The sequence below is a fragment of the Nicotiana tabacum genome, chromosome 19, assembly GCF_000715075.1.
Source record: "Nicotiana tabacum cultivar K326 chromosome 19, ASM71507v2, whole genome shotgun sequence".
Lineage (NCBI taxonomy): Eukaryota > Viridiplantae > Streptophyta > Magnoliopsida > Solanales > Solanaceae > Nicotiana > Nicotiana tabacum.
The window spans coordinates 55,894,847-55,920,807 of record NC_134098.1 but is presented as its reverse complement, the minus strand read 5'-3'; the positions used below and the strand labels follow the sequence as shown (position 1 = coordinate 55,920,807).

At 38.6% G+C, this 25,961-nt stretch overlaps 1 protein-coding gene and 1 long non-coding RNA gene across 2 annotated transcripts; both read right to left on the bottom strand.

Moving 5' to 3' along the window:
- Positions 1-8,359: 8,359 nt before the first annotated feature.
- LOC107768796 (uncharacterized) lies at positions 8,360-9,615 on the bottom strand. The gene is made up of 2 exons (XR_001644235.2): positions 9,207-9,615; positions 8,360-8,571 (listed from the first exon to the last, which is right to left on the bottom strand). It is a non-coding gene; the product is annotated as an uncharacterized LOC107768796 (long non-coding RNA).
- A 5,608-nt stretch (positions 9,616-15,223) lies between these two features.
- Positions 15,224-15,739, bottom strand: LOC142173492 (uncharacterized). The gene is made up of 3 exons (XM_075239090.1): positions 15,716-15,739; positions 15,518-15,574; positions 15,224-15,475 (listed from the first exon to the last, which is right to left on the bottom strand). Exons 1-3 carry the CDS (start codon positions 15,737-15,739, stop codon positions 15,224-15,226), a joined length of 333 nt encoding a protein of 110 aa, XP_075095191.1.
- Positions 15,740-25,961: the final 10,222 nt, after the last annotated feature.

Sequence of the window (25,961 nt, the reverse complement as noted above, 5' to 3'; positions counted from 1 at the left end):
AATCATATAAGGAAGACCGAGATACCACACAAGCTAGAACCTGACTGGGCTCCGAGACGTCTAATCTCATGAACTGGTTGGCCAAGGCGTGAACATCAACTGCAAAAGGTCTCTCACCAACATGAATGAATGCAAGGCTACCCATACTCACCGCCTTTCTACTCAAGGCATCGTCCACCATATTGGCCTTCCCGGGATGATACATAATAGTGATATCATAGTCCTTTAGCAGCTCCAACCATATCCGCTACCTCAAATTTAGATCCTTCTGTTTGAAAAAGTGCTGGAGACTCCGATGATCTGTAAACACCTCATAAGAAACACCGTAGAGATAATGCCTCCAAATCTTCAATGCATGAACGATGGTAGCTAATTCCAAATCATGGACGGGGTAGTTCTTCTCCTAAGGCTTCAACTAGCACGAAGCATAAGCAATTACTCTACCCTCTTGCATCAAGACACATCCAATACCGATCCGAGAAGCATCAGAATACACTGTATAAGAACCAGAAGCTGAAGGTAGAACTAGAACTGGAGTTGTGGTCAAAGCAGTCTTGAGCTTCTGAAAGCTCTCCTCACACTCATCCGACCATCTGAAAATAGCACCCTTCTGGGTCAATTTGGTCAAAGGCGATGCAATAGACAAGAATCCCTCCACGAAGCGACGATAATAACCGGCCAAGCCGAGAAAGCTCCGAATCTCCGTAGCTGAGTGCCGTCTGGGCCAACTCTGAACCACCTCTATTTTCTTTGGATCCACCTGAATCCCCTCACTGGACACCACGTGCCCCAAGAATGCCACTGAACTAAGCCAAAACTCACATTTGGAGAACTTAGCATAAAACTTCTCCTCCCCCAACCGCTGCAACACAATCCTCAAATGTTGGGCATGCTCCTCTTGGCTACGAGAGTACACCAGGATACCATCAATGAACACTAGGACAAACGAGTCGAGATAAGGCTGAAATACACTATTCATCATATGCATGAATGTTGCTGGGGCATTGGTCAGCCCAAAAGACATCACGAGGAACTCATAATGACCATAACGGGTCATGAATGTTGTCTTTGGAATATCCGAGTCCCGAATCTTTAACTGGTGATACCTAGGCCTCAAGCCATCCTAGAAAACACCCTCTCTCCCTGAAGCTGGTCAAATAGATCATCAATGTGCGGAAATGGATACTTGTTCTTGATCGTAAATTTGTTCAACTGCCTGTAATCAATGCAAAGTGCCCCATTTTGATTAGCCTGTTTCTAAGAGGGAGAAGGTCTTATGGCAATCTCAGGCATACTCAAAATCGGTTATTTGGCCTGATCGAGCAACCTATGAACAGTTGTCGCCTACATAACCTACCTCCCAGACCAAGGGAAGAAGGTATCAGATCACTTTTGAGAGCCACATCCGTATAGTACCATCCTTTTTCTTCACAAACAGAATCGGTGCCCCCAAGGCGACTCACTAGGCCTAATAAACTCTTTATCAAGAAGTTCCTGAAGTTGCTCCTTCAATTCCTTTAACTTAGTTGGTGCCATACGATACGATGAAATAGAAATGGGCTGAGTGCCCAGCACCAAGTCAATACCAAAGTCAATATCTCTGTTGGGCAGCATGCCCGGTAGGTTTGCAGGAAACACATCCAAAAAATCTCGCACCACCGGAACAGAATCAATAGTAGGAGAATCAGTACCAACATCCCTCACAAAGGCCAAATAAGATAAACAACCCTTCCCAACCATCCGCCGGGCCTTCAAATATGAGATCACTTTGCTGGGAACATAGTCTAGAGAACCTCTCCACTCAATCCTTGGAAACCCCGGCAACGCCAACGTCACGATCTTAGCATGACAATCCAGAACAATATGACATGGAGATAACCAATCCAAACCCATAATCACGTCGAAGTCCACCATACTAAACAACAAAAGATCAACTCTAGTCTCCAATCCCCCAATAGTCACTACACACGACCGATATACACGATCCACAATAATAGTATCGCCCACTAGCGTAGATACATAAACAGATGAAACTAAGGATTAACGGGACATATCCAGATAATGAGCAAAATATGAGGATACATATAAATAAGTGGAACTAGGGTTAAATAATACAAAGGCATCCTTGTGGCATACTGAGATAATATATGTTATCACTGCATCGGAAGCAACAACATCTGGCCTGGCAGGAATGGCATAGAATTGGGCCTGGCCTCCACCTGATTGGCCTCCCCCTCTTAGGAGACCCCTAGCTGACTGAGTCCCACCCCGAGCTAGCTGGGCGGGTGGTGAAGTAACTGGTGCTGAAGTCGCAGCCTGACTCCTCTGTTGCACTGGACCTCTCGGGCGATGAGGACACTGCCTCCACATATGCCCAAACTCCCCGCACTCAAAGCAACTCCTCGGTGCTGGAGGTGGTGGGACTGAATCGGGCCCCGAGGACCAGAGTAACCGCTAGAAGAACCCGGTGCAGATGAACCCTGAACTGAAGGAGCACGGGACAAACTCTGGGCTAGAAGGGCATTGAGAGATGACTGACCCTGATGAGTACTGTATGAACCATGGCTAGATGATGCACCATGGTAAACTAGGCGATCCGTCTGAGCGTGCCAATACGGACGACCCCTGTCGTGGTAGAACTGACCCCCAGAAGGAGCAACGCTGAAACCACCCGAGCTATGAGGCCTCTTGGCCTCCCTCTCTCCCCGCTTCTGATTGCAGACCATCTCTATCTGCCGAGCAATGTCGACCACCTTATCAAAAGTGGCACCAGACACCCTCTCCCGAGTCATAAGCAACTACAGTTGATATGTGAGGCCATCAAACCTCTTAATCCTCTCCCTATCAGTGGGAACCAACCAAATTGCGTGATGAGCCAACTCAGAAAACCTCATCTAGTATTGCGTCACAGATATGCTCTCATGCTGTAATTGCTCAAGCTATCTGCGCAGTTCCTCCCTGCGAGACTGCGACACGAACTTCTCCAAGAAGAGAACGGAGAACTCCTGCCATGAAAGTGGTGCTGCACCGATCGGCCTGCACCTCTCATAAGCCTCCCACCATCTGAAGGCAGCCCCAGTAAATTGAAAAGTAGTGAACGAGACCCCACTGGTCTCCAGAATGCCTGCAGTGCAAAGAATCTGCTGGCACTTATACAAGAAACCCTGGGCATCCTCTGACTCAACACTGCTAAATGATGGAGGTTGAAGCCTCCAATCTCTCAACTCTCCTCTACTCATCATCAGTCATAACGGGGACCACCGGGGCCTGAACAACTGTAACCGGCTAGGCTATTAGTACCTCAGTGTCTGAGTCCTTGCATCAGCTGCTCTGGAGTACGGGCAGCGGGGGTATGGGTACCTCCATCGGCCTAAAAAGTGGCTGGTGCGGCCTGAGCCGAAACAACCTAAGCAAGGCCAGTGCAAACGGTCAATATATGGGCCAAAGCCTCCTGAAGGTCGAGATTCATAATGGGCACAGCTGGTGCCTGAGCTGGCCCCACTGGCTCAGCCATATCTGGAAACTGCTCCTAAGCTAAAGCAACTGGTAGATCTGCAAGTGTTACTCTAGCTATTGTACGAGCTGCACCTCTGCCCCTACCGCGACCCTTACCGCGACCTCTGCCTCTCGTGGCCCTAGCTGGTGGTACTGGTGGTTGTCCATCCTGTCCGGTAGCACGTGTCCTCACCATCTGCGAGAGAATAGAATACATAAGTTTAGTTACCGGAATCAACAAATCCGCACGACAAGAATACAAGAATATGAAGTTTCCTAATGGTTCGAAAACCTCTCGAAGATAAGTACAGACGTCTCCGTACTGATCCACAAGACTCTACTAAACCTGCTCATGACTCGTGAGACCTATATAACCTAGGCTCTAATACCAACTTGTCACGACCCAAAATCCTAACCTATCGTGATGACGCCTATCGTGGTACTAGGCAAGCCGACAGTTCAAAATAATTCCAACACTTTTAACAAAAATGAATTAAAGCAGTTTAAATAATAAAAGTTCTCATAAAACAGGGATAAAAATCCAAAACACAACGCGGAAGTTCCCAGCTATCGGGGTGTCACAAAGTACATGGACATCTATACATCACAAGTCTGGAAAACACTGTCTATAGTCTGAACTAAATACAATAAACGGAAAGATAGGGAAGGAGAGACAAGGTGTGCAAAATGCCGAAAACTACCTCAAAATCTCTAGAAGATCAACTGTGCGTTGAAATAAACAACCCCCGTGTCCGGAAACACTTGGATCTACACACGAAGTACAGGGTGTAGTGTGAGTACAACCAACTCAGTAAGTAACAAGACTAAATAAATAACTGAATGTAGTGACGAGCTTCACAGTCAAAGTTCAATTACAGTGATTTCAATATAGGAAAGTAGGCAATCTCTCAAGTTCGACAATTAAAGCCAAAACAGTTAATTCATGTCAAGTTCAACTGGAACAGAAGATAATGTCTCTTAGAAAATTCAAGACAATGATATATGACAGCTGAAGTGCAGCAGAAATGAAAGTCGAATGCAGCCTCTCAGAGTAACAATCACTCAGTCCTCCCATTCACTCTAACCTCACAATCACTCATTCCTCAGAGTCACTCATTCCTCTCAATCGCTCAGCACTCGACAGTCGGTACTCGCACTCAGTAAGTACTTGCGCTCATTGGGGGTATGTACAGACTCCGGAGGGGCTCTTTCAGCTCAAGCGCTATAACAAGCCAATCATGGCATATATCAGTGAAACATATTGTGACGTGCAGCCCGATCCCATAAACATCCTCACAATCAGTCCTTCGGCCTCACTTAGTCATCAACCTCTCCAGTCTCTCGGGCTCTCAGAAATTATGATAAGCAACCTAAACAATAATAATATGATGCATCAATAATGAACAATAGAGACTGAAATGTAACATGCAAATAAAACAGTGATCGAGTACGAAACAATAATTTAGCAGATAATTCAACATGTACACGACCTATGTGGGTCCCTATAGTGCCAACACATAGTCTAAACATAATTTCTAACATGATTTATGATTAAATTTCTCTACTACATGGAGAATGTACAAATAACGACAGATTATTCAACTACACAGTTCCATGGAATTTGACCAAGTCATAATTCCTACGGTGCACGGCCACACGGCTGTCACCTTGCATGTGCGCCACCTCAAAACCAAATACATGACATGTAATACGGGATTTCGTACCCTCAGAACCAAATTTAGAACAGTTACTTACCTCAATCCGAGCCAATCTCTACTACAACATACCCTTGCCTCGCGAAACGGCCTCCGAATGCCTCGAATCTGGCCATAAACAATTCAATATAATCACTACGGCTAAAGGAATCAACTCCATAAGAAAATGCTAAGCTATTAATCAAAAGTCAAAAATTGACTCAAAAGACGATCCCCGGGCCCACGTCTCGAAATTCGACAAAAATCACAAAACCCGAAAGCCTATTCAACCACGAGTTCAACCACACCAAATTTATCAAAATTCGACACCAAATCATCACCCAAATCCCCAAATCAAATTCTCCAAATCCCTAGCCTCTAGCTCTCACTTTACACCTTAAATACATACTAACTAGGTGAAAAAATCAATGGGGAGGCAAGATTATTGGATCGGGTTGCACGCCGCAAACAGATTGTTATTTGGATCGGGTTGCACGCGCAACATGCCATATTGGCTTTATTATTATTTGGATCGGATTGCACGTCGCAACATGTCATATTAGCTAATGATTAGCGTTTGGACAGGATTTGCCCCTCCGGAGTCTGAAATGCCAGCAATGGGCGTAGGCACAGTGATATATACATATGCTTTGTTGAGGGGCTTTTGAGCCAGACACCCGCACAGTGCTGAGTGATTGTGTTTGTGATGGCGAGGGGCATTTGAGCCAGGCACCTTGAGTGTGCTAAAAGTGAGTGTACTTGATGGTTTCACTGGGATATTAGTTACTTGACATGTATATTTGACATGTAGGTATATAGATGCATTTTTCTCATGCTAGCTGATAAACGGATGATATTGACTTGACATGTATACTTGACATGTAAACGTAAAGATGTATTTTTCTCATGCTAATTGGTAAACGAAAATTCTTATCTAGTGTTGTGAACTGGAACAATACAGTTCTTTTGATAAACTCATGTTTAATTGATTTCGGTGGTAATATTTGAACTTTGACTGTCATACTTGAAAAGTATGTCTATTTTCGTGTAATTTTGATCGAGCTGAGCATAATATTTTTCTGAGTTGTGTACCATTTCCGGCATTATTATATCTCATGTTATTATCGATTATTGATGTTGGACTCCGACTATCTTCCGAGCCCATCACTACTTTCAACTTAAGAATATGTTTGTTACTTATTGAATACATGGGATCGATTGTACTCATACAATACTTCTGCACCTTTCGTGCAAATCTTAAGCTGATATTGATGTGTATGGTGGGAGTTGGCATTGAGGATGTACCTGCTTTCCGGATATAACTGCCACTTGTCCTCGGTAGCTTTAGATTTGCAAATATGTTGATGTATATTTCGAACAGATGATGTACTTATTTCGTACCAACTTTGTAAATTCTAAGTCTTAGAAACTTATGATTTGTACTACAAATCCTTGAAATTTTTTAATAGAAGTTCAGTTATTGTACTCATTGGCTCTTATTATTCTCATTTGAGTTGTGTTGACTGTTATTTGTCTTACCTAGTGGATTGGGCTAGGTGTCATCACAACTAGTTGGATTTGGGGTCGTGATAAGTTGGTATCAGAGCTCTAGGTTCATAGGTTCTACGAATCATGAGCAAGTGTCTAGTAGAGTCTTGTGGATCGGTATGATGACATTCATATCTATCTTCGAGAGGCTAATGGGCTTCTAGGATAAACTTCTCATCTTTCTTTTCTTATAGTGCGATATATTCGATATTCGTTGTGCATCGACGACTTGTGATTTCGGGGATGAGGTGCGAGATGTGTTCTCTGTGTTATGGAGTTTGGCCAGTCTGGAGGACTTGAGGCCAGGTTAGACCACAGCTTGGGCTCGGTAGTTTCAGTTGTGTAACTATGTGCTTTTAGACTTATATGTCCGTTAGTATTTCTAGGAGTGAGATTTATGGCTCGATGAGTGGTTGGATGGCTATATGATGAGTATGATGTTACTGCGGGAAGTGTTTAGGTGACTTGGATGTGACGAGAAGAGTTTGCTTGGGATGTGAAAATGACTATTGGGTGCTTGATTTCTGTCTGGATGTTGTCACACTCCTTTTTCCGAAAAGAAGTTTTCACTTTAAGTGACATTATTAAAAAGAGATTATTTATTTATTTGAGAGTCACCACTTGAAATAATTATTAAGGTGTCCCAAGTCACTAGTTTTTATTTCAAATCCCAATTCAAGGTAGTTTGACTCTGTTTAAGTTTGCGAAACACAAAAGATCGAGTAAAGAATTATGTTAATCCAGGAGAAGGTGTGAGGCACTCCCGAATTCCGCAATTTTAGCACTGTCTCTTTACAATTATCCTCACGTTAATTATCTGATTATTATACGTTTTAAACCTTATGTGCATTTTATCTTTTTACCGCGTATGATTATATTTTTTATATAATAATAGATTTTATTTGAAGTAAGTCACGATGTCATGCACTTGTTGTTTTATATGCATCACAAATCACGTGAAACACACCCGTGACTTGCATCATATTTATTCTATTATTATTTGAAGTTATAAGGTCAAGTCAAGCAAACGTGCAACAATTATGCCACGAGAACCGTACCCATAACAGTGATGATTTAATTAATAAACGTGCCTAAGGCAACTACGAATGTTCATGATTTGTTATTCTACACTACTTTGAGATTAATGTAAGGTCATAAATTATGGATTAGCATTGTGGAGAAAAGTATACAACTACTTTACTTATATTCTGCCATGATTACACACTCTTACGTGGATCTAGTTGATCACATGAGACTAAAGCTATTTGAGAGTAAATAAATTGGGTCTGCTTGATTAAAATTCTGATCGTGTAACTAAAGTCGACCAATCAAACTAAGGGCATAAGATGACCCAAATTTGGTTCTACAGTTAAATACGACTTGAGCCTTTAAAGTAAAGAGGGCTCAGCTTGAATCCATTATGGGAATGGGCCTGATGGATATTCGTGTGTCCAGGCCATGGGATGGGGTCTCATGTAATGGAGCTCAGGTGCTCCTAATGTTAACAAGCTGTGAAAATGGGCCCTATTTATTATTGGGACCAAATAAAGTACTACTGACCTCTGACAAGGTCTAAACATTTAACACTAGTCGCCAAATTACCAATTACACTTTTATATATATAAAATGGACACACATGATTTATTTGCGTAAAAAATTGCACCAATTCATTCCATATTCAGATTTATGATGTTAAACTAGCCTGTTCGAGTTATGAAAATGCTTCAGATCACAGACTATCTCCAACTAGACAAGGTGTTTGCGGTAAGTTCCATAAGCATGTGTGGGTGACAACTATCTGAACGAGTGAGACAATTTGAAATAATAACCAGATCTGCAAAACACAACTTTCAGCACAAACATTTCCATGAGTTTAAACAAAACATTTAATAACTTGCATGGATCTGTGAAAATCAGGTAGAATTTTACATCTAAACACTCGAACATTTGATGAGCTCAGACTACTGATTTTCAGCAAAGAACAACAATTTTAGAAGCTCAATCAACCTTCAGAATTCCAGAAATAGTGTGATAAACTAATGAAGAATGAAGATTTTGGGAACTACAGATATGAGCTGAAAACTTTTTGTATTGCAGAAAACTTCTCTCAGCTTTTTTTTGTATGTTCGTGAATGAGTGTGTATTTTCAGAGGTGCATGAATGAGAAAAGTGTGAGTGAGCAACCCCTTACATAGAACAGATTGTGTTCAGAGCCTCTTTCAACAAATAAAAAACAACAAACATCATCCAAATCTTGACCAAAAATATTAGAATTTAAGGAAACATCGGATTTTAAATAATGCGATTGAAACTAATTGATACTATTATAAACAGTTGCAACAAATTATAAAAAAAATTAATTTCCAAGAGTAAGTACAAATAGTTCCCATGCGACTGAAGAGAAAACAAAAAACTAACAGATCAAAATGATTTTAAAGAAAACAAACGAAGAAGAAGATAAAAGATTACCATCTGAGGCCGAACTTAGCCGGAACGAGAAAAGGAGAAGTTGGCGATGGTCAATAGCATTTGCCCGGACTCCGGTGGCCATGCAATGAATTGAAATTAGCATCAACCGATTGCTCTTCTCAAGAGCAACCGATTGATGTCGATTTGACTACTCAAACTGATCAAGATTGGAGAAAATCAAGAAATGGAGCAATTTTAGGCTTTTGGTCATATTTAGATCTACTAATCGAGCAATCCTGGGGTTTTGTGGTGGAACTAATTGCAGGGGGATATAGGGAGGTGACAGGGAGTATAAGGTGATGACTTGGGGTTATTTGGTGGTGCTCCTTCGCCGTGAGGCGATTTTCGGCGGCGGAAATGGGCGTTTGATGGCGAGGAGAAGGGAGTGTATTAGAGACGGGTTTTTGGGGGGAGCGGGTAGCACCGGGTTTCAGACAATTTTAAAGGATGGGGCGGTGAGTTCCTGGTCGTTGGATAAGGGAAAACAAAGGGCCTACACTGTTTGATCCAGAAGAACTATATAATATCTTTTGGTCTAACTTATTTTGAATTTTTTTCTTCTCAAAAGTGCTTTTCAAAAAAGTACTTTTGGTGAGAAGTAGTTTGTGGTTGGCTAATTAATTTAAAAAGGAATTTTTACATTCCTATACACTATATGAAACTATATTACCCTCCCCACTCAAGTTTTACTATAATTATATTTTATATACCCAATTACCATACATGTACACTTTTAAGGCAATTAATGATAGTAATTAGTGTCCTAAAATAACTCTAATGTATCTTCCACTCCCCCCACGTTTCTCTCTCCACATCTCACTCCCTTCCCCCACGTATCTTGCACTCACCCACGATTCTACCATTGACAACCATTAAAAACCTTTGAAGCTTTCAATCTTCTTCAAAAAATATTCTAAATTTTTACTCTCTTCTTCAAAAAATCACCTCCGTTAACATATGTGCTTTGCTTGATTTTTAATGAAGAAGAAAATAGCTTCAAAAATCAGCCCTAAAAAAGATAAAGGAGCCGATATTCCTACATTTAATTTTGGTGTTTTCTCATAGAATTCACCCAAAAAGGTTTCAAAATCAGCTCATGCAAAGAAGAGAACAAGCCCAGGCTTTCCCCTCGTGAAGCTAGGGTAGAAGCTCGTACAAAACAAAAGCACGATATTGATGCAGGTGAATCGTCGATACCTGTCAAATCTGCAAAAAGGAAAGGGAAAGAGATTGATTTCGATGATGATTTCGTCGAAGAAGCTGTCATTAAAGTTGCAAAAAAAATTAGAGTGTCTCCTAATATAAAACCTTCAAAAAAGAAGAAAGTTCAAAAATCTTCTAAAACTGTTCCCCAACAGTCTTTGGTGAAGGTAAAAATTTAGTAGTTTCAACAATATATTTTTTTTAAAGCTAAAAAACTTTATTCTCATTCTTATGAATCAATATAATTTTTGTTTTTGTAGTTGTAAAAAATTTGTTTACATTGTGTAGATTTATTATAGATTTATAGTTTCTGATTATATATACATTGTTATATAAACGTTTTTCCGGATTTTGACTCTATTTTAAAGATTGTAGATAAATTATAATATAATTGTAGTTATTTTGTTTTCTGTTTTTGACTCTGTTTATCTGATTGTAGATAAATTGTATTATAAATGTAGTTATTTTATTTTCTAGTTTTGAGCCTTGTTTTAATAACTTTTTTTTCATTTTGCTGCAGAATTGACTATTTTTTGCACCTGATAATGTTGATTATGGGATCATTGGGTTTCAGACATTATCCGACCCCATTATTCCTGGGTAAATTAAGGATTTACTGTCTGAAAATGGTTTAAAGTTGTTTGCTTTCCTTGCCTAGAATATGTATTCAAAAGTAAGCAATTCATCTTCTCATGAAGTATGAATTGAATGCATCTGGTTCCGACTTTTTTTCAGCAGAGATAAAGGGTCAGAGGCTGAATTTTGGTTTGAGAGAGTTTGCCCCGATTAGTGGTCTGATATATTTTACGGAAGTGACAGACTTTAGTTACACACCTACGTATGACAGTAAAATAATGAGAGCTATTTTCCAAACAAGGAAAAAGTTGAGAAGTCATACTTAAAATAAATTGTAACCAGCCGTAGTTAGGTGAACGACAAGGATGCAGTCAAGTTGTATATTCTATATCTCATAGAATTCTTTCCCTCTCCTTCAGACAAAGACAATGCAGGGTTGATAGACCATTTTAGATTCTATTTGATGGACTCAGGACAGTATGCGAACTACGCATGGGGTAGTGAATCTTATACACAATTGCTTCAGTCTGTTAGGCATAAGCTCAACCCTTATGTTCATTTTTATGTCATTCGAGGCTTTGCACTAGCTATGCAAATATGGTTGTATGAGTGTTGCTCTACCGTCAACACTGATATAGCTACAATGGTTGTTAATTCTATCCCTCACATACTTAGTTGGTCAGCTAGTAAGGACAAGATATGGTTATCTGTAATTGAAGATAGAATGATCAAACCATCATGGATCAAGGTAAATGGTTTTCACTTATGCGCAGACAATCTAATACAATTATCTACAACTTTTATACATATTATGTCTAAGTCACTCTCATTTCTTTTTTTCACTCAGTTCACCAACATAATTGAAGCACCAGAAGAGCTTTTAAGAATTAATTTACCAAATAAAGTTGAATATATCCTTGAAGAAGTTGAAACTAAGTTCGAGCATCCGATAGATGCTGCATCTCCATCCGGACACAAGCAGGCAATTGGATAGATGACAAGAAAGATATTCTGAAACAAATAAAAAAATTAAGAAAAGATGTTGACAAGGTAACATATATACATAATCCTGGATGGTTTTTTTAATTTATGTTATGCAAATTATTTCGTTAACTCTCTATATTTTAATATATAGGTTGGTTCAGATCTTGGATCTTTTAAGAAAGATATTTTTGAAGAACTAGGTAGCATTCAGCTGCTACTCAATGACTCAATCAAGGCTGTTTTGCATGCGATAAACAGTCAAAAGGATAACATTGATGCCAAGGTTTCATTTGAAAATATTCATTTTACACAATAGTTTTTATCACGTCTAAGTTTATATTATCGTTCATAAAGTATATAGCCTAACAAATTAAATGCCTGCAGTTTGCTGGGAGTTCTACAAAAATAACGAGCACTCAAAAGAAAAGAACAATTAACACTTTCTGGGCAATAGTGATAAACCAGTGCATGCCAGCAGCAGTAAAACATGCATCTCCAGTATATCTATAATATATCTACACATATCTACAATATATCTACATTATGCCTAAAATATATCTACATATATATACATATCTACATTATGTCTACAATATATCTACCTATTGCCTAATTTTGTATCAACTACTATGCATTATATTTCCAATTATTTTCTTAGATACAAGGCATGTGAATGACATAGAAATTGAGGAGAATGTTCCTGTACATGTTGATTTATCTTCCCAATTTGAAGGGGCATTTGATGAAGAGAATGCAGGTATGATTTAGTACATGTGATCATCACATTTCATAATACATTTTGCATATCAGATGCAAGATAACATTTTAACAAATTTACTACAATTTATATGCAGTGATGTTAGCGTTTAGTACAAACTATCTACAATTTGATTAACTTAAACATATTTACTATAACAGTGAAGGAAGCTATGCCTGCAGAATCTCCTAAACAGGAAGCTACAATAAGCATTCCAGGAGAACAGAAGAATGAGGAGAAGGAGACAAAAATGCAATCTCCCATTCAAGAAGAGAATCTTATACAAGAAGGAGATGATTGCTGTGAAGAAGGAGGTGAACCAATCGACTACGTTAATGTAGGTGATTCGGACAACGACTCCAGATTTGAGAAAAGAGAAGTTACACTTGATGATTTTGAGCTGCCAGAGAACTTCTCCCAGATTGTTAAGTTCGGCGAGATTAACGAAGAAGAAATAACCCTTGTGCATCAAGGAAGAACAAGGCAACCTGGAAAGCATGCCCGATCCCCCTTTCTCCCTTTTTACAGTTCTGGTGGGAGCACTTCTGTTGGACCTCCGATTTTCCTCATCAAGCATCCATTTACTGGGGTTATTGGCGAAGATGTTGATCTCAACTTGTTGGAGAAATTCAACAAGTGGTTGTACCTTGGTACCGATACAGTTTCAAAGAGGTTAGTTTATACAATTTGTTCATATTTTCGAGTGCATTCATCTTTTGAATTTCCACTTGAATCTACATATTTATTGTAATTGCTATGTATTTAAATAGGAGGAAGGGGCCTTATACTGTAAAAGATAACCAACTTAAGACGTGGTATGATCTTGGAGTGGAGAAAGTTGATAAAAATGAGTGGTTTTATACTTTGGCACATTCCGGGCAAGTCCTCAACGACTCGGTAAACACATACCCTGTCAGAATTTAATGACTAGTTGTATTATTCTGTCATCTCCAGATTTTGTAGTTGTTTTGTAGATATATTGTAGTTAAATTGTAGGAAGCATTGAGAACTAATGAAATCTATTTTTATGCAGCACATTGATATTATTTTATACTATTTGAGAAAGAAAAGAAAGTATGGTCCTCAAAATAAAATACGGTTTACAACCACTGATTTTATGTTTAAGACTAGAATTGAATAAATTTATCAGAGGTACATCAATGCTCCTGCCGAAAAGAAGCTTGTTGTTATCAAACCCCAGGACGTCGTATCAGAATATATATTGGGGTACAGGTTACTCGCAAGTGTTGCATGGGATCAAGTTGATTTTGTGATTATGCCCATAAACATTGTGGAGAAATTTTATTGGTTGTTGGTTGTGTTTGACATTACCGATAGGGTTCTAGATGTCTATGATTTAGTGATCTCTTCACGAAATCACAACCTTGTTGAATTTGTTGTCAACAAGTTTGCTGTTATGATTCCCCTCTACTTGTCATGCACCGGTTTCTATGGCAAGCGTCCAGACATCAACTACAAGAGCATAAAGGTATACATTGAAAAAGGTGTTACTGACCCTCTTGACATTCAGTGGTTGGTCGGTGAGATACCCCAGCAAAAATAAAAGGGATCACTGTATGAAAAAGTTGTTTTTCCTTCTATCTATTTAACAGATTTTATTTTACAATGAATGCTAAATCTTTTTCCCTATTATTTTTTGCAGTGACTGTGGTGTATACGTGGCTGCATTTGCAGAATATGCCAGCATTGGAGAGCTAGCAGTTTCAAAGGAAGACCTTTCTGATATTGATCAACATCGTAGACGCTATGGAGCGCTACTTTGGGATTATGCTGGGAAGAAGCAAGATACTGGTGCAATTAGTGAGAGCAAGATGACTGGAAGATTAGGAAGAAAAAAAGGTGCACCAGCTGTGAACGAGTGAGCACAAGTCCGAAAGAAGAAGAATTAGTTGCCATTTTCTGTAGAAAAATTGTAGTTAGATTGTTTAGTTGTAGCTGTTTTGTAGTAAAGTTGTAGACAAATTGTTATCTAAGAACAAGTCAGTTGAAGTTTATTTGTAGCAGATTTGTGCTATAATTTTTTTACCCTATGTTTTGTTATTTTATCCAGGATACTACTACTTAGAATAAGAAATATCTGTTATTTGTTTTTGGTTGAAAGTTGTTAGTACTTGATATCGTTATTTTTAGCATATAATTTCTTATTTAACTACAATAATGTATTATACATAAAAAAAAATACATAATTCAATCAAGTTATGAAAGGCTGAAATTAATACACTCAGTAATTAAATAAAACAAATACAAACCAACTGCATTAAGAGCTAAAAATATTTCATTATAGGAGACAGTCTTTATTCAATTTATCAACACAATTATACCTCAACTATAATTCTCCAGAACACCTCAACACAATTTATCAAAAAATCTTGTGACTTTATCAAATTTTATTTCCTCTTGGGAGCATTCTTATAAGATCTTTTGTTATGCCCTTCTAGTCCGCAGTTGCCACATGAAACCTTGTACTTCTTTGCATTTACTTCATCATATGGTTTGTATCTTTATTTTTAGGTCTTCCTGGCTGTATTTTCTCGGTAGGTGGCATTACAACTTCTTCAGCTATATGTTGTGGCACATTCCATTTGCTTTCATCAGGCAGCGAGTCTACTGGTATTTCATAAGTATGCAAGAGGCTCTCCCTCGTGTAATAAGGAGAACAATAGTTTTTATAAGATTCATTCTTGTGCCCTAAAGCCGCCAAAGCATGTGCACAAGGAAGTTCATCAAGCTGAAATTATCCATAACTACATCTCTCGTTTTCAAGACAAACAATATAGCGCTTCACACCATCTATCACTATATGGATGTGATCTGTTGAAGCCCTGACCTATAATTTCATTACAAACACACAACAACTTGTCAGAAACATATACAAAATAACTACAATTGTTCAACATTTTTATCTACAATGACTGTATGTATTTGGTTTGATGGAATAATTGATCCGATGTTATTAGATTTAGCTTACTCTCAGCTTCTGCGATAATGTCATGTTGTCCTCCTACTCTTTATTGTATTTTTTCTCAAGGTATGTGAATATACCCTTTGCTTTCAATAACTTTTCATTAATCCAACGTTCAAGAAGAGTCCTCATGTACTCTAATAGTTCTACTATCGACAACTCTCTTGCATCTCTTGTTACCGCATTCATTGACTCTGTAATGTTTGATGTCATCGTCCAAGTTCTGTTCACCGTAGCATGTACTCGAGACCATCTATGATAGCCAATATCGTATAGGTATGCTTTAACACGCGTGTCGATCTCTTCAATCTTTGACATTCTTTCATTAAATTCATCAAGCGTGTATGATCGTGCCGTGGCAAAGTACAATTCGCTTAACTTTAGATGACCCTTCTTGAACTTTGACCTTATATTTGTCCAAATATGCCACATGCAAGCATAATGTGGCATGCCGGTATAAACAATAGATGTTGCCTTCAAGATACTTTCATTCCAATCCGAAACAACACACATATTTGGTTTTTCACCATATGCATGTTTGAATTGCTCAAAAACCCACTTCCATGATGCGTAATTTTCTGAATCAACAACAGTGTATGCCAGTGGTAATATGCTACCTATCATATGTGGTAAAAAGAAATTCAATTTCCATAATAAAACTGTAGAAGAAAAAATAATACATACAAAAAATAAATTTACAACAATATTTCTACAATAAATCTACAATACCTATTGCATCCATTATGCTAGCTGTTAGTATTATTTCCCTGTATGCCGACTTCAAGAAGGTCCCATCAACTACTACAACTGGCCTACAATATTTCCAACCCTTGATTGACGTACTAAGCGCAACAAATGTGTACAAGAAACAGTCATCGTCAGTCTTCTACAATTTAACTACCGACCCCGGATAAGTCTTCTCCATAATATATAAATAACTAGGCAATCGACTGTAGGAGTCAGCAGGATGACCTTTCGAAAATTCCAAAGCCTTTTCCTTTGCTCTCCAAGCTTGCATGTATGTTAAGTTCATGCCGTGTTCAGACAACATATCAGTTTGTATGTCTTTTGGTGTGTAAATTGTCTTAGGATCCGCATATTTTGGTATAACCATGCTACCAACTACCATGGCAGTATATTTGCATTGTATGTATGTATTGTCCATCAAAGAGCATGCGTGCAAGCTGTTGAATTTTCGAACCTTGAACAATGCTGAATCATTTATGCTGGTGGACTTGAAGTGCCATGTACAATTGTCCCCAACACAATAAAAACAATTTAAAGAATGTTATGAAAAATGTAGCTATAAAATAATAGGTTGTTTAAGCATAAAACTCTTATATTTAACAATTTATATACAGAAAAACTATAAATTATCTACAATTTGTATACAATGATATTTCAAACTATACAAAAAAATACAAATAAACTACAAATTAAACAAAGATATGATTTTTGACGAATGAACTGTTCCTACCTTCTAGCACTAGACCTTTTCACCCTAAATTGAAACTTGTTTATAACAGAATAATGCTTCATTGCACTGACAGTGCTTCATTGCAGGATGACCTTTCGAAAATTCCAAAGCCTTTTACTTTGCTCTCCAAGCTTGCATGTATGTTAAGTCACGCCGTGTTCAGACAACATATCAGTTTGTATGTCTTTTGGTGTGTAAATTGTCTTAGGATTCACATATTTTGGTATAACCATGATACCAACTACCATGGCAGTAGGTTTGCGTTGTATATATGTATTGTCCATCAAAGAGCATGTGTGCAAACTGTTAAATTTTCGAACCTTGAACAATGCTGAATCATTTATGCTGGTGGACTTGAAGTGCCATGTACAATTGTCCCCAACACAATACAAACAATTTAAAGAATGTTATAAAAAATGTAGCTATAAAATAATAGGCTGTTTAAGCATAAAACTCTTATATTTAATAATTTATATACAAAAAAACTATAAATTATCTACAATTTGTATATAATGATATTTCAAACTATACAAAAAAATACAAATAAACTACAAATTAAACAAAGATATGTTTTTTGACGAATGAATTATTCCTACCTTCTAGCACTAGACCTTTTCACCCTAAATTGGAACTTGTTCATGACAGAATAATACTTCATTGCACTGGCAATTATTTTCTTGTCTTTGTATACTTGGCCTACTTCAATAACACTTGGCGTATGTTCTGTTATGACGATATTTTCATATTCCACTATCGCCGAAGATATTGGCATATCAATCAACTTCAGTGTTCCAGATGAACCTGCAATCAATTAAAGCTAACTATAGTTCCGACATATATTGTAGATAGTTTGTAGTAAAATTATAGAACACATGAAATTCCATACTTTTATATTCATAACATTTGAACTACACTTATTATGTAGTTTGTTTGTAGCAATATTGTAGAAAAAGTGAAGAACGCATGAAATATAAACAAATATCACCACTGATATAACAGAGCAAACCTGCAATTGTGTTCGAATTAGAGATACTGCATTTCAAATCGAAATCACGCACTGTTATACATAGCGGATATATTTCTAAGCTTTTGTTTTCCTTTTTCGTCTCCATGTATACTCGAACTCCCATATCGTTCCGAATTTTCATTGGAGGACAATATTCGTTGACAATGTATTTGATGTCGATGATTTTTTTCTGATGTATCGATCATTAGATGCTCTGCGATTGCAGAATTCAATTGACTATAATTTGAATCTTCGCTGACTACAATTCCGTCAACATTAAAATCTCTGTATCTCCCAAAGTTATCCTAATTACCATTTAGCTCAAGCATAATAGTTATTTTCGACATTATTTCGTGGAATTCAATACAATTGTAGATAATTGCTTTGTTTATGGTTGTGAAACCATAATAGACAGAGAAAAGCAGAGTATTGAAAAAGCAGAGTATCAGAATAGTGAGAAAAATGGCTTAATTGCAGGTTTAATTCATTGCGATTATTGCGTTGCAAAAATCTCGGTAGAATCCTACGCTATCCCAAAATCCCGCTTCTAAAAAAGGAATGCTACTGCAGAAAGGATTCTAGTTTAAATAATTGTATAGAATTTGTAGACAAAACGTGTCCAGGCCGAGTAATTAAGTAAACATGGATATTTTTGGTAATAAAATTTCATATAATGTGTAGGAATAAAAAAATCCCAAGTTTGTTTGACCCAGTTCAATTGTAATACAAGCAAGTCTTTTTTCTTCCTTTCCATGTTTTAAAATTATCCTTTTATCTTAACACTCCAGTTTGAACCCATTTTGCACAATTAACCAATTTAAACACTAAGCTTGAATTAACTACTAAAATTTGAATTGAACTAAACAAACACCTAACATGCAAACTACCACCTTGAATTACCCATTGGAGAGCAATGTACATTCCTTAATGATTTTATGTGTTTAAATCATGCAACCAAAATGTAGCTAATGTACCTGATTATATTTAACTACATGCCACTAACACTACACACGAAATAAAACTCTTGAAATTCCATAAAAATTGGAATAGTTAGGAGAAAGCTAATTTAAAGATTTTATTTAGGAGTAATAATTTACTGGGGCAAAAATTACATGCTCACATATGTGTTGTACAATCTCGAGTTATGAGCATGTTGAGGGAACTTTCATGTTCATTTGTGGGATGAAGTAAATTCTTTATTCTTGTTGACGAGTTTAGACTCGGGAGGATTTAGCGATTGCATAGTGGTTGTGGCCATGGTAGGGCGTAGTGAAGTGCCACTTTAAGGCTAAATAGGTGGGTTATCTCCTACGGGGTGGTCATGGATATGTGATCCTTATGATGTTTGTATTGAGAGTTTCTTTCTACCAGTGGATTATATGTGTTGCAATTTGAATTTGGATCTCTTGAGGAAGTTGAATTGACTGTCACGAAGATGAATGTGAGTTTAGCAGATGGTTTGAGGTATTTTATGTATAACGACCCGATCGATCATTTTGCTTTTTAGATCCTCCTTTCCCTAATTAAGACTCCTCGTATGTGCCTTTACTGTTTTATGACCTGCGGGGATGGTTGACTTGGGTTTGGAAGGGTTTGGCTTGAAACCATAACACTTGGTTCCTTAATAGTGGCCTAAGATAGCCAAGTTTGATTTGAGTCAACATTTTGAGTAAACGACATCAAAATTAGGATTTGACGGTGTAACGACCCGGCCAGTCGTTTCGAGAGTTATAGCCCTATTTTCCCATTCCTGCTTCTTTATATGTTGTTCAACGGTGTTGAGTTGTATCTAGTTGGTAGGTTTGGGTCCAGAGTAGTTTTGGAGTGAAATGAACACCTAGTCTCTTAGTTAGAAAGTTAAGTTAGAAAAGTCAACCGAAAGTTGATTTATGAGTAAACGAATTTGGATGTGGATTTTTATGATTCGATTAGCTTTGTTGGGTGATTTTAGACTTAGAAGTATGTCTGCAATGTAATTTGGAGGTCCGTGGTAGAATTAGGCTTGAATTGGCGAAAGTTGGAAGTTTAGAAGTTCTTAGGCTTGAATCCGAGGTTGATTTGGTGTTTTGGTGTTGTTTTGGGTGTTCCGAAGGTTCTCCTAAGTTCGGGTAGTGATATATGACTTGTTGGAATTATTGATTGAGGTCCCGAGGGCCTCAGGTGAGTTTCGGATAGGTTTGGGTTGTGTTGCGCTCGTTTTTCTTATGTTTCGACGCTGTTTTTCAAGCATAAATGATATCATATTGAACAAATGAGCTCCGATTTCTTTTTTGATTGAAGCATTAGATCCGTATCGTAATTACAGACCCGTAGCAAAAAGAATCATCGAATTTGGACATCGTATGAGGATTTTATGGTCATTTTACTAAGAATTAGGTTGCCAGATTTTTCAGATTAATTACGACATTGCCACTGACGGTGTATTTAAAAATCTGCACGATTTGCAAATATTAAAACCTACATATCTCCTTCATTATAAGGTCAAATTGAGTGATTAAAAAGCCTAATTTGACTAAAGTTTCACAAGGAATCCATTGGAGGTATAAAATGCGAGTTTCAGGATCATTTGGCACGAGAAACAAGGCAGAATAGCTAGTAGAAAAATATATAAAATGAGGGTTTGTTTATTCGGTCATATTTTGAGTTTGGGAGCTCGGATTTAGATGATTTTGGGGGCGATATTCACCATAAGGATTGGGATAAGTGTTATCTACTCAGTTTGGGTTATATTTCATGAATCGGTCTTCGTTTTTTGGGATTTGATTGATGATTTCAAAGTAAAATTGAGGGAGTTAGGGTTTGAATTTTGGAGAGTTTAAGTGAGGATTTGAGGGACCAAATGGAGTCCGATTTTGATAAATGTTATATGGTTAAACTCGGGAGAGGACTAGAGTTTTGATTCTGCCATTGTTGACTGGTTCCGAGATGAGGGCCCGGGGGTCGGGTTTTGGCCGGTTTCAGATTTTTGGTATATTTTGTAATTTTTTATTGTGGAATTCGATTTGTTAGCCTATGTTGATGGTATTAATCTGATTATGGTTAGATTTAAAACTTTTGGAGATTGAGTCCAGAGACGAGGGCATCCCAGAGTAGGATTTTACGTTGTTAAGGTAAGTAAGAATTTTACCTCTGGCTTTGAGGGTATAAACCAGAGAATTTGATATCGTGTGACTGTTTGGAGGTGATACCTACGCTAGGTGACAGGCTTGTGGGTGTATACCTCGAGGGATTGAGACTTGGTCTGTCCCATGAGGCCTCATGGCCATCATCTGTGTTTATGTAGTTACTTGTTGTTGAACTTGTCTGCCTTCATGTTAGAGATCATGCTTAGGCTTTATTCATTCTCACATTATTTGTACTCAGTCATAGAAATTATTGTTCATGTTTACCTTAGTCTCTATTATTTTGCTAATATGTTGTGATACTTGATGTGGGTTGTGTTCCCTTATTTGTTGATGATAATGAGGCTAGTGAGGTACATGATTGAGTGAGGCCGAGGGCCTAGTTGTGAGGATATTAATACCATAGTACGTGAGTTGTCCTTGTAGCACATGAGTTGATCGTACGGGTCCAGGTATTGATACCATAGCGCGTGAGTTGTCCGCGTAGCATGTGAGTTGACCATGCGGATCCAGGTATTGATGGCACGTGAGTTGTCCGTGCTTAGCGCTTGGGCTTTGGGAGCCCTTCTGGAGTCTGTACACACCCCCAGTGAGCGCAGAGTATTGAGTGTTTTGAGTGTTGAGTGCTGAGTGCGAGTGATGAGTGATGGAGTGACACTGCTGTGAGGTTGTATTTATTTGTGTTGTTGCTGCATTTATCTGTTAAACTTCTTTGTGGCATTTACTGAGTTATGGAATTTACCTGTTTTTTTCTGTTTATTTTTTAATTGTGAAAATAAATAATTGGACTGTTTTACTTAGCTCGTCACTACTGCTCAGTTCCTTAGTTATTTATGTTACTACTGAGTCGGTTGTACTCATACTACACCCTGCACTTTCTGTGCAGATCCAGGTGAGTTAGAGCATGACGATCATTGAGTTCAAGCCGGCTATTTGTGGAGATTGCAAGGTAGCTGCTAGCGTCCACAGGACCTTGTTACTCCTTTTGTCATTTCTTCTTTTGGACAGTTAGACAGCTTATATATCTTAGTTCATAGTTTTAGATGCTCATGACTTAGTGACACCCAGATGTTTGGGGCTCATTTCCGTATTTTCTATATTATATTTAGAGTTGATTTAGTTTATGAGAAATTTAAATATTGGTATTGTTTTATTAAATTCTTATAATCGATTTAGTAGTAATATTTTGGGAAATAGGCTTGCCTTATAACACGATAGGCGCCATCACGACCATGGTTAGATTTTTGGTCATGACAGACGATTCCAATAGGTTCATATGATGATTTTGGACTCGGGCATGTGTTCGGATCGTGTTTCGGATGACCCAGGAGCGTTTCAGCGCTTAATGTTGAAAGTTGGTGCATTGAAGGTTTTTAAGTTCTTTAAATTTGGTTTGGAGTTAGACTTTGGTGTTATCGAGGTCTGTTTGGGATTCCGATCCTAGGAATAGTTTCGTATGGTGATTTATGACTTTTACGCAAAATTTGGTGTCATTCCGAGTAGTCTAAGTATGATTTGGCACTTTCGGAGTAAGTTGAAAATCTTGAAGTTCATAATTTGATTCAATTTTGTTTTGGGATGCGATTCTTAGTTTTGATATTATTTTACGTGTTTCGAGAGTTCGAGCATGTCCGTATTATGTTTGTGGACATGTTGATGCATTTGGAAGGGGTCCCGAGTGGCTCGGGTGAGTTTCGGACCACCCGTAGCTAAGTCCAAAAAATCTATCATTGTTGGTTCTAGTTTCCTTATTCGCGATTGGGGGGGGGGGGGGAGGGGGTTGGGTGCGTTTGCGAAGAAGGAATTTGGGGGACTGGGAATTGTTGCTTCGTGTTCACGACATCAGTCCGTGTTCGCAAAGGTCTGGAACCTGTGGCCTTCGCATTTGCGTGAGAGGGCCCGCGTTTGTGTAGAGGAAATTGGGGCTGGGGGTTGCACGCTGATTGGTCTTCACGTTCGCGTAACGCTGGCGAGGCAAACCTTCAAATTTGTGAGGCTCTGGTCGTGTTCGCAAAGGTCAATTTTCTGGGGCCTAGGCAGCTTGCCTTCGCGACCGCGAAGACTCTTCCGCGGTTGCGAAGAAGGAATGCCTGGGTAGAAAGCTTTTTAAAAGTCAGGACTTAGGCTTATTTGGTTAATTTTTCTCAACTCGTGGCCGATTTTAGAGCTCTTTGAAGAGGGTTTTTCATCTAGCACCTTGGGGTAAATATTTTCTACACAATATGAGTTTAATACATAAAATAGGGGTAGATTTTCACATAGAAATTGTTGAAATTTTAGGAGATTGTCGAAAAACCTAGGTTTTGATAAAAATAAGATTAGACCACGAAAATGATTATGGAATTGAGTAAAGATTATATATTTGGGTTCGTGAGGTTATGGATAACATTTATCTTTGAATATTTCCAGAATCCGAGAATGTGGGCCCAGGGATGAATTTTAGGAATCTTTCAATTTGGGTTAGGTAATTACTCTAATAGCTAAATTATGAACTTTTGAGTATATATTGATTAATGTATACAATATTTGGCTAGTTGCGGATTGTTCGGCAGAGGCTTTTTGAGTGATTTGTGGACCGGAAAGTGAACTTGGGAACGAGGCAAGTCTCTTGCCTAACCTTGTAAGATGGAATTTACCCCATAGGTATTTAAATTGCTATTTACTACTAATTTTGGGTGCTGCGTACGCACGAAGTGACGAGAGTCCATGCATAGCTAGAATTCATGTTATGTCTGGGCAGACATAGGCCTTTATTATGCTATTACTTGTACTATTTGGACTCAACTTGTTAGTTTAATTGCTTGTATTAGTAAGTAAAACTTGGTTAAAGATTATGTTAAATCGAGCTTCATTACTTAGAGAGTTGGCGGATGATGGAAATTATATCATTTCATGGGCTTACCTTGGAGTTGTAAATATGAAATTCGAAATTCGAAAAGTTTCCCTATTCAGTGGATCGGGCCAAATGCCTCAGTAATATTTATGTATACATATGGGATACATCCATGGATCGGACCGTACGACCTCGGTAGTGTATGTACACCAATATTATGGATCGGGCCGTACGACCTCGACATAACTCGTGCGTGTTGTCACTCGGTGTCCGATTTCGCTTGATATGTCTGCATGACTTGAGGATTTATAATACATGTTAAGCCCTTACTTGTTGAGATTAATATGTGATATTTGGGGACTTTTAGTTGTTATTTTGATAAATGGTCATTTAATTATTTCCTCTTATTCCATTATTGCTGTTGTATTTCATGCCTATCAAATAATCTTGTACATTATGTATATTGCCCATTAGTAAGTATCGAAGTCTACCCCTCGTCACTACTTCTTCGAGGTTAGACTAGATACTTACTGGGTACATGTTGTTTATGTACTCATGCTACACTTCTGTACATATTGTGCAAGTTCTGAGGCAGGTGCATCCGGAGTTCGTCCGGTCACGTACCCGCATTATCCGGAGGCTTACTGGTGAGTTGCTTTCCCATGCTCCGTTCTGCAATACCTAGAGCCTTCTCTTGTCATGTTTTTATTATTCTTGTCTATTTTGTTTCAGACAGTAGTTCTTAGGGAGTTTTGTATATTCTACTAGATGCTTGTGCACTTGTGATATCGGGTTTTGGGAATTCTAGTAGACATTCATGGGTTTTGATTATTTAACTCACTACGTTACTTCTCCTTTTAGTTTATGCTTTACATTACCACGCTCATTTATAATTTGTTTCCGCATTTAAAAAAAATCAAATTCTTTAAAAATATTAAAATGAGAAACTAAATGGGTGGTTCACTGTTGGCTTGCCTAGCAGCGATGTTGGGCGCCATCATGACCTATAGTGGAAATTAGGTCATGACAGCTTGGCATCAGACCTTTAGGTTCACATAGGTTTCACAAGTCATGAGTGGTCCTAATAGAGTCTTGCGGATCGGTGCGGAGACGTCCATACTTATCTTCGAGAGGCTATAGGGTGTTAGGAAACTTCTCTTTCTTCATCTCCTATCATGCAGTTGATGTTGTACTAAGCATCTTTCTCTTATTCTATAGAAGATAGTGAGAACGCGCGCGACAGATGTATCCGACGTTGGAGGAGCTGCTCCCCCTGTTGCTAGAGGCCGAGGCAAAGGTTAGGGGAGAGCTCTAGCTCCTGCAAGAGGACGAGGGTGTCCTAGAGTTTCTCCCGTTATACCACCAGTGGGTCCAGTGGAGGATCCTGTCATTGAGGAGCAGGGTAAGGTGCCTGCAGCTGAGCCGGCCCCGGCGGATTTCACGCCCGGGTCGAGATTTCAGTAGGTCATGGGTCGGATGCTCCGGGTCATGGATTCTATGATACAGGCTGGTTTATTTCCAGCGGCCCGAGCAACATCTCAGTCGGGAGGGGGAGTACAGACCCCTACCGCTCAGGCTCTATGACACGCTGCTGCAGTATATCAGACCCCAGGTGCATTACTTGTGGGTGGGGCCTAATGTAACGACCCGGCATGTCATTTTTCTTTCTAGGTCTTTGTTCCCCTAATTAAGACTCCCCGTATGTGCTTTTACTATTTTATGAGTTACGGGGATGGTTGACTTGGGTTTGGAAGAGTTCGGGTTGAAATCGGAACACTTAGTTCCTTAAACGTGGCCTAAGATGGCCAAGTTTG

Excerpts from the sequence above, each read along its gene's own strand:
- LOC142173492 (XM_075239090.1), bottom strand. The coding sequence starts at position 15,739 with ATGACATTATCGCAGAAGCTGAGA. Across the intron at positions 15,575-15,715 it reads CATTATCGCAGAAGCTGAGA|GTCAGGGCTTCAACAGATCA; the intron begins GTAAGCTAAATC and ends ATGAAATTATAG. Across the intron at positions 15,476-15,517 it reads ATGGTGTGAAGCGCTATATT|CTTGATGAACTTCCTTGTGC; the intron begins GTTTGTCTTGAA and ends GGATAATTTCAG.